General features: G+C 47.3%; 2 protein-coding genes across 2 annotated transcripts in view; one reads left to right on the plus strand and one right to left on the minus strand.

Moving 5' to 3' along the window:
* The window catches only part of lmx1a (LIM homeobox transcription factor 1, alpha), a gene marked incomplete at its 5' end in the record, with an annotated part of 4961 nt that extends 3199 nt beyond the window's left edge, over positions 1-1762 (plus strand). Inside the window, 2 exons of the mRNA XM_060067490.1 lie at positions 151-414; positions 1046-1762. Coding sequence (XP_059923473.1) covers positions 151-414; positions 1046-1182 — 401 coding nt within the window. The remainder of the gene's footprint in view (positions 1-150; positions 415-1045) is intronic.
* Positions 1763-4022: 2260 nt separating this feature from the next.
* On the minus strand, positions 4023-9189 carry LOC132468560 (P-selectin-like). The gene is made up of 8 exons (XM_060066287.1): positions 9163-9189; positions 8510-8786; positions 7786-7971; positions 6540-6725; positions 6046-6234; positions 5448-5645; positions 4943-5065; positions 4023-4856 (listed from the first exon to the last, which is right to left on the minus strand). Exons 1-8 carry the CDS (start codon positions 9187-9189, stop codon positions 4795-4797), a joined length of 1248 nt encoding a protein of 415 aa, XP_059922270.1. The 3' UTR covers positions 4023-4794.
* Between the last annotated feature and the right edge of the window lie 439 nt (positions 9190-9628).

A 9628-nucleotide genomic window follows, 5' to 3' on the forward strand; every position in this document is an offset into this window, starting at 1 on the left:
ACAAATTGAAAAAGAAAATTATAAATAATCATACACACAATAATGAAAGGTTTTTCATATAAAGAGGGACAGAAATCGGGTGCCGTTCCTTATTACCTTCTTTTCTTAAGTGACCACTGTATTCACTCATGCTGTGTCTGTGCACCACAGTGCCCCCCTGTGGTGACTCGACCCCCATCCAGGACCCGCTGGGGCCCTCCTCCTTCCACCACTACCACCAACCCCATCATCACCATCCTCAATCTCATCCTCATCATCATCATCATCATCTTCACCCCCATCATCTTCATCATCATCCTCATCAGGAGCAGCCCCTAGGACTCACCGGGCTGGACCCCCATGGCTTCGACCTGGACCCCTTCAGGCAGGGTCTCACCCCGCCCCAGATGCCTGGCGACCACATGAACCCTTATGGTGAGGCTGTGAGCGTGGTGGAGGGCCGGGGCATGATAGAGCATTACACTGCAATGACTGACAGCCGTTTGGCAGAGGCCTGGACTCAACATGGCCGACCGGTGAGGTAGAAGAGAACCAACGCATGCGATTACATGTATAGTTTACATTTAGGCCATTTAGCAGACGCTTTTATCCAAAGTGACTTGCAATGAGTACATTTGTCAGCAGAAAGAGAAACGATATATATTGCTGTCAGTACAGTAAGGTTGTTCATAGAAACAAGTGCCAAGCACCAACTATTGTTAGGTTAACCCATTCCCAGTAAACAACAAAGATAGCTAGGACAAGATGCTACACAATGCTAATTAATTTTTAAGTGCAAGGATGTACAACATACCATAAGTGTGTACATAAAGTACCAGGACCTACAACATACAATAAGTGGATAAGAGGGGTGTGGTTGGGGGGGTTATTTTTGTCATTTGTGATATCACTAGTTATAAAAAAAAAAAAGAGTTAACCATTGTTACAATTAAACGTATGTTCAAAAAAATCCTTCATTATTATAACTATACTACGAAGACGTTCAAAAAACAATACGTCATTGTAACGACATGCACCGTTCCCATGTGATCTTTTGTCCCGTCAGGTCTGTACAGTGACGCGACGGAGGGGGACCTCCTGTGTCCGCTGACCGACAACCACTGCCTCTCCCTGGGGGCCTCCTCCGTCCTCACCCCCATCGACCGCCTCTGCTCCATGCAGGACTCCTACTTCACCTCCTGAGAGCCACAGCGACGTCCACGTGGCTCGGCCGCCCCTAGCAGAGGCTGCTGGCCTGCTCCTCTGTGGGACCATAAGGACCTCTGTTGGACCATAGTTTACCACCGAGGGATGGTAAACTATACAATGACCTCACCCTCGCCCCTCATTGGACCATGGGACAGAAAGGATTGTAGATCGGCAATGGTTGCAACGAGGGAATTCACGGGTGGACTGGTTAAGCACATCTGCAATTGCATGATTGTATTCAGAACCCCCCCGCCCCCCAACGGACAATGCAGACCTCAAAATTGATGTTTTTTGTTGCAAATGCATGGTGATTCCAGACGAAATATCCACAACGCTTGAGAGTCAAATCCTGCAATTCTATAAATTGTACTTATAGCTTGTATAAATATTGGTGTGCTCTTGTTCATTTTTATTTATTTTATTTCTGTTTGTGTGTGTGTGTGTGTGTGTGTGTGTGTGTGTGTTAGTGTGTGTGTGTGTGTGTGTGTATGTGTGTGATGTTCTGCATTATGTGAATTCACACTCAATAAATCAAGGCTGTACTATATAAACATGCAGCTTAATGGTGACATGATGAACGCATTGCATGTGTGACCTCAGTCCGGAGCAGTGGAGGCTGATGGGAGGGAGAGGGGATATGGGTGTTCATGCTACTGGAGGGTGGGGTAGGGTTAGGGGTAGGTTACCGCCAGGTTAGTCCATCCGCAGGGCTTATCGGTCCCATCTCTCCGTCAGATGGCCGAGGCATCTTCCAGTGGATGGCGTCTGTGTGCTTGTGTGTGTGTGTGTGTGTGTGTGTGTGTGTGTGTGTGTGTGTGTGTGTGTGTGTGTGTGTGTGTGTGTGTGTGTGTGTGTGTGTGTGTGTGTGTGTGTGGATCAGCAGAGTCTGCTGGGCTCTTGACAGGAGGAACAGGGTCAGCTACAGGTAAGAACCGCTTCAAGACCCCCCCCCCCCCCCCCCCACCACACACACACAATCCCCCCAGCCATCCTCAACACTCCGGTTCAAAGGTGCCTTTTCTTCTTCTTCTTCTTCTTCTTCTTCTTCTTCTTCTTCTTCTTCTTCTTCTTCTTCTTCTTCTCCTTCTCCTCCGTCTCCTCCTTCGTCGTCTTCTTCTTCCCTTCATGTTCTTATTTTTGCTACCTCGAGTCAAAGGAGTGTGTGTATATAAGACCACCCAGGTATATTTTCTGTGCCCAGCTGGAATGCACCCATTGTGGACATGCGGGGGGGGGGGGGGTAGACCACAGGGGGGGGGGGGGTAGACCACAGGGGGGCGGGGGGGGGCTGCTGGGGGGCAGAATGCAGAAGGGGCGACACACAGATATGAAGGCCCACTGTATAGAGTGGCTCCTTGCCCCGGCCCTGAACCCTCCCCGGGACGCCTCTCATATTTCCCAGTATGAAATCAGACCTCGCCGGCCAGGGAGCACAAGTCAATGGTCAGGAACAATCCAACTGTCTGTCAGCGAGGTATGCCACAGCCGAGCAGAGCCAAAGCAGTGTGCAGTGTGTAATTGTAGTGTGTGAGTGTGTGTGTGTAAGTGTCATTGTAGTGTGTGTGTGTGTGTGTGTGTGTGTGTGTGTGTGTGTAGTGTAGTGTAGTGTATGTGTGTGTGTGTGTTTGTGTCTGTGATAATCCAAAAAAAGGTATGTTATAAACACACACACACACATACACACGTACACGCACATACACACACACACAAACTTACACACGCTAAACACACACACGCACACACACACACAGGCACACACACACACAGACGCACACACACACAAATATATGAAAGAGCGAGAGTGAGATAAAGAGAGAGTATCATCACGTTCATCATTTCTCTGCGCAAACATTTACACATTTCTGTGTACAATGGAGAGCACAATGAATGAATGTCTGTTTTTCCTTCCAGTAGTCGGAAGAAAAGCGAGTATAAAGTATGAGGGCAGGACGCCAAGAGACTCACCTGCAGGCCTTTCTCCTTCCTGTGGGCTAGCCCGGGCACAGTAAGCAGTTGGCAGACGTGCGCTCATGTCCACAGCATCCGATTGGACAAGAGTGGGGGCGGGAGGGGGGAGTAATCAAAAGTATGATCATACGGCCACAGTGGGCAGCAATAACCTCATTATTATTCAGACGGTAGCCAAACAGTTCCCTGTCAACAGTTTGGTTATTTATTGCATCCCCCATGCCAACCGCGGGCCACAAACCCTCTGTCTTTTAACCACTATAATTGGCTTCATGCTGTTTCGTCAACCGAGGCAGATGCACTCACTTTGCTCAGGTTTCTCCCGCGGCCCTATCTGGTACGTGGAGAGAGGTCCGGTGTGGGCCGCATTCTCAGGTGCGCTGCCTGGCACGGACACACGGGGTTACGGATTTATATCCGCGCGTTGATGCAATTAGAAAATAATTTCGATGTCAGACTAACACAATATGACAAGATGAACAACGAAATCCGCCCCATGACGCAGGTCCCTCATATGTATTTGCCGTTTGAGAGTAGTGTATTCCTCCTCCTAGTGCCAGACCAAAGACAAAAGACACAAAATGACACTGAGGTCGTAATAGTTTTTCATCATTTTAACGACAGGGGCACTGGGCCCAGCTAAGATGACACTTTGTGTCGTTTTGGCAGCCAAGTGACCTCACAGTCACGGGGGCTGTTAGGGGGAGAGAAATATGGGACGCTTGGCAGCATGAGGATGACATCATGCCACATCACACCTCACACATGCCAGTGAGAAAGAGCCAGTAATATATGCATTGCTAATGCAGTGTATGATGATGGGACGGAGTGGCTGGAGGTGAAGAACAGCTTAATGACAAAGGGACTGCTGTGTGTGGTAGACACTTTATTGAACGTGTACAATCTAAACAAAGAAAAAGCTCAGCAGAATAGAAAATATAACTAAATGAATGGCACATTGGCCTTTTTTCAAATGTAAGAAACATCGGAGAGACCACACACCTAGACACATTTAACGGTTTAGGTATTTTAGTTTGTGAGAGGAAAAATCGATTTTGCCAACAGAGTACTCCACACTAATTCCATTACTAACAACCAAGTCATTATTCGCGAATCGCAATTGCAATCTCGGTATCATAACAATTCTTAAGCGGAAAAAACATTGGGGACATCCTAAAGAACTATGAAAGAGGTCATGGAGTTGGCATGAAAACGGACTGTTCATATAACAGCATGAGTTGGATCCCTCTATTTGGCAAATCCATCACATTCACTTTTTCCTCCAGGGCTTTGGTTTGGTAGAATGGTCGGCCTGCCTATTAATTGGCTATCGTGTTTTCCACATGACCATCCTCATACTGCGACTCAGCTGCCCTTTGACTATTTACTATATTGAATCGTTTAAAACGTTTAATAGGTTTAGGGAAGTAAAATCCAATTTTAACATACCCCACACCACCGGATAATCTGCCAAAAGAAATGCAGAACCGGAAATAATCTGCAAAAATATCAGGCTATCCTGTCGTTTGTATCAAAAAATGGCCACAACAAACTATTGAACAAACGAGAACAGTGTTCTTCATAATAACGCCACACATCGACCTGAGTTTTTGTGTCGTTTTCCGAACTGAGGAAGATTCAAGATCTAAAATCCGGATTTTCTCTCTCTTCCCAGAATGAATTGTCTCCATCCATTATACCTGTAGGATGAAACAAACAGCATTGTTACTCTCAAACCCAATTCAAACACGCTCGTTATGTGTTCCTCCTCAGACAGGCCTTTCACCTTTCTTCTTGAAGCGCTTGGCGACCAGCAGGCCGACGCCGACCGCGAAGAGCAGCACCGCGAGGGAGGCGGCCCCCGCTCCAGAGTACATCAGGACGGCCGACCACAGGGGCGTACCCACCTCTGGAACACAGTCCTCAAACCTTCAAGCACCTCAAAAGCCCAAAGGGGATGACGCGTCGCTATCGTGTGGCCGCGGACGCAAACTATATCAGTGAATAGTATGGACAGTGCTGTGGTGTGAAGGTTCCCTGACTCCCGGGTGAAAGGTCCCGAGTTTGGATCCCTAGAGCCCCCTAAGCCCTAGAGCTCTGTGACTTTTGGATGCAAGCCTCTAGCCTCGTGAGACCATCCACATGTTGAAGTTGAAGCGTAATGCCTACTAGCGAGATCAGGATGGCCTCATAAGGCTAGCAAGCGTCAGCTAAATCGCCAAACAGTAACATACGGTACAGCATTAATCAAAAGTTAAGTTCCCTTTTCATATCAAATAGGGGTCTTTTACCAGCACACGTTGGTAAAGCGGCGCTCCAGCGCCCGGAGGAGGAGCAGAGCAGCTCCTCAGTGCCGTTCAGGGAGTAGCCCCCCGCACAGGCGAAGCGACAACGGGAGCCGAAACTGAAGTTTCCCCGGGGGTGGGAGCAGTTGAGGGAGAGGGGCGCGGCGGTGAGGCCAGCCAGCCAGCTAGCCTCACACTGGACCACTGGTGTGTGAGAGAGGTACGGGATGTAACACACACATCAACACTGCGCGGTAATACACTTAGACCTTTGCACTATTTAGGATTTCTCGCCAATCTCACTTATTCAATTGGTATTCGCTTAAAAGTGAAACATAAAAACTGCGATATGGTCTGCCCAGTGTTTCATAGCTGTTGGTTGTTGACTCTCTGTGTTGGCTGTTTTTGAGTGATGGTAAACCTCGGCCAACCTTCCATAGTGTTTGTTTTGGCGGTGGGCCAAAAACAAACACCTTCAGTGGTTTGCACTCTTTGTTTCGTTGTTTGCACATTTTCATGTTTCCCTTTCTAAAGTTCCTGTCAGATTTAATATATGTCCTGTTACGAATGGCCAATAAAGTTGAGTTCCCGCATTAGACCTTACCCTTGCACGTTGCCATCACGCCGCTCCAGTCGCCGGATGCGTTGCAGTTTATACTGCGTGTTCCGCTGAGCCGGAAGCCCTCGCTGCACCCAAGGTCACAGTGGGAGCCGTAGCTGAAGGACGAGTGAGGATGGCTGCAGATCGTCCAGCCGTGGTGCGGTGCGGTCACAAGCAGGGGGCAGGAGCGAGCTGTAAATCACAGTGGAACACGATAATGGTCGTTTTGAGAAAAACGAATGCACACACACACGTTAATGTAGAAAGTCCTTAGAAAGTGGCAGTTTAGGCATTATCGTATACACAGAACACAAAGTAGAACATGCAAGTGTAAATAGCAAAGTCAGTTCCAACTTACTCTCTGAGTTCAGTTTGTGGTCCCTATACAAGTACCGGTATAAACATATGGTAAAGTAGAGTTCGTAGAACTTGCACAGTAGAAGCCAACAGAGCATTTAGGCCTATATGTGTCGTTTCTAGGTGTCATCATGTCTTACCCAGGCACTGAGGGACCTCCTGGCTCCAGGACCCCAGGGAGGAGCACTCTGTGTGGGCCGTCCCGTTGGGCAGGAAGCCTTCATCACAGGTGAGAGCGCAGCGAGAGGAGAAGCTAAACTCTCCATGGGGGTTGGAGCAGGACAGGGAGCCGTGAGGGGGGGCAGACAAGACTGAGCACTGCACGGCTGGAGACACACAGAGAGGTGGAACACCACTAGGGTTAAGAACTGAACCTGGAGAGGTGTACTTCCTGGTTCCTACGTGGAAGAGCTGAACCTAGAGAATAATACTTCCTGGTTCCTATGTTGAAGAGCTGAACCTGGACAGGTAAACCTCCTGGTTCTATGTTTTAATATATCAACCTGAATTGCTATACTTCATGGTTCATATGTTATAAAGGGGACCTATTATGCTTTTTCGACTTTTATGACCTATAAACGTTGTTATAATGATTGATAGTCATGTTTAACCATACTAAAGTGTCAAATAATGACGTACATGCATTTCGACGTATTCCCTGCTGACAGTCTGGGGTGGCTGTGCAGACAGAGCGCTAAACACTCGGGGCAACGTTTGCGATTCACTTGTTCACATTTCCGGAAAATCATCTACGTAAAGGCACTCCTGCCGCGCCCCCATATGCCTGGTCAAACTGCCCGCGCGCGCGCTTCAAGGAAGGTAACCAATCACAACAGAGTTGGGTTGGCAGGAGGGGGGCGAGGGGGCGGAGAAGGACGACACCGAGCGTTGACAGAGAATGCTGATAGCGCCCAGATGAGAGGAAGAGGTTCCCGAAAATCGACATCGTTTTTTGTGTATGGTTAAACATGACTATTAATCATTATAACAACGTTTATAGGTCATAAAAGTCGAAAAAAGCATAATAGGTCCCCTTTAATATCTGAAGCTGGACTGGTACACGTCCTTGTTCCTGCTCAAGTATACTTCCTGATGGGAGTAAGCTTCCTGGTTCATATTCTAGTATACTTCCTAGTTCCAATGCAGGTATACTTCCTGGTTCGTAGTCAAGCATACTTTCAGATTTATATAATCAATTACACTTTTTGTTTACTATTGAAGTAGTCTTCCTGGTTCCTATTTTATTATATTTTGAGTTGCAATTCAATCATCCTACTAGTTCCTATAGTTTCTGCTTTCGACACAAGTGTAGTTCCTATGGTACCTTTACAAGCATCCTCCTGGTTCTTAATACATGTGCAGTTTCTAGGTGTCATCGTGTCTTACCCAGGCACTGAGGGACCTCCTGGCTCCAGGACCCCAGGGAGGAGCACTCTGTGTGGGCCGTCCCGTTGGGCAGGAAGCCTTCATCACAGGTGAGAGCGCAGCGAGAGGAGAAGCTAAACTCTCCATGGGGGTTGGAGCAGGACAGGGAGCCGTGAGGGGGGGCAGACAAGACTGAGCACTGCACGGCTGGAGACACACAGAGAGGTGGAACACCACTAGGGTTAAGAACTGAACCTGGAGAGGTGTACTTCCTGGTTCCTACGTGGAAGAGCTGATCCTAGAGAATAATACTTCCTGGTTCGATTGCTTTACTTCCTGTTTTTTATGTTTAACATCTGAACCTGGACAAGTATACTTTCTTGTTCCGGTTCATGTATACTTCCTGATGGGAATATGCTTCCTGGTTTATATTTCAGTATACTAGTTCCTATGCAGATATACTTCCTGGTTTGTAGACAAGTAAGATTCCTAGTACCAATGTAGATATACTTCCAGGTTCATAGTAAAGTATATTTTCTGATTGCTAATCATTTCTACTTTCTGGCTACTATTAAAATACTCTTCCTGGTTCCTATGTAATGATATTTTTAGTTGCAATTCAAACATCCTACTAGTTCCTATACTAGTTTCTGGTGTGCGTAGTTCCTATAGTACCTTTACAATCATCCTCCTAGTTGATTGTGTGTTTCTAGGTGTGTAGTTTCTAGGTGTTATCATGTCTTACCCAGGCACTGAGGGACCTCCTGGCTCCAGGACCCCAGGGAGGAGCACTCTGTGTGGGCCGTCCCGTTGGGCAGGAAGCCTTCATCGCAGGTGAGAGCGCAGCGAGAGGAGAAGCTAAACTCTCCATGGGGGTTGGAGCAGGACAGGGAGCCGTGAGGGGGGGCAGACAAGACTGAGCACTGCACGGCTGGAGACACACAGAGGGGTGGAACACCACTAGGGTTAAGATCTGAACCTGGAGAGGTGTACTTCCTGGTTCCTACGTGGAAGAGCTGAACCTAGAGAATAATACTTCCTGGTTCCTATGTTGAAGAGCTGAACCTAGAGAATAATACTTCCTGGTTCCTATGTTGTTATATCTGAACCTGGACAGGTAAACCTCCTGGTTCTATGTTTTAATATATCAACCTGAATTGCTATACTTCATGGTTCATATGTTTTAAAGGGGACCTATTATGCTTTTTCGACTTTTATGACCTATAAACGTTGTTATAATGATTGATAGTCATGTTTAACCATACTAAAGTGTCAAATAATGACGTACATGCATTTCGACGTATTCCCTGCTGACAGTCTGGGGTGGCTGTGCAGAGCGCTAAACACTCGGGACAACGTTTGCGATTCACTTGTTCACATTTCCGGAAAATTATCTACGTAAAGGCACTCCTGCCGCGCCCCCATATGCCTGGTCAAACTGCCCGCGCGCGCTTCAAGGAAGGTAACCAATCACAACAGAGTTGGGTTGGCAGGAGGGGGGCGAGGGGGCGGAGAAGGACGACACCGAGCGTTGACAGAGAATGCTGATAGCGCCCAGATGAGAGGAAGAGTTTCCCGAAAAACGACATCGTTTTTTGTGTATGGTTAAACATGACTATCAATCATTATAACAACGTTTATAGGTCATAAAAGTCGAAAAAAGCATAATAGGTCCCCTTTAATATCTGAAGCTGGACTGGTACACGTCCTTGTTCCTGCTCAAGTATACTTCCTGATGGGAGTAAGCTTCCTGGTTTATATTCTAGTATACTTCCTAGTTCCAATGCAGGTATACTTCCTGGTTCGTAGTCAAGCATACTTTCAGATTTATATAATCAATTACACTTTTTGTTTACTATTGAAG

This window comes from Gadus macrocephalus, chromosome 12 (assembly GCF_031168955.1).
Source record: "Gadus macrocephalus chromosome 12, ASM3116895v1".
Taxonomy (NCBI): domain Eukaryota; kingdom Metazoa; phylum Chordata; class Actinopteri; order Gadiformes; family Gadidae; genus Gadus; species Gadus macrocephalus.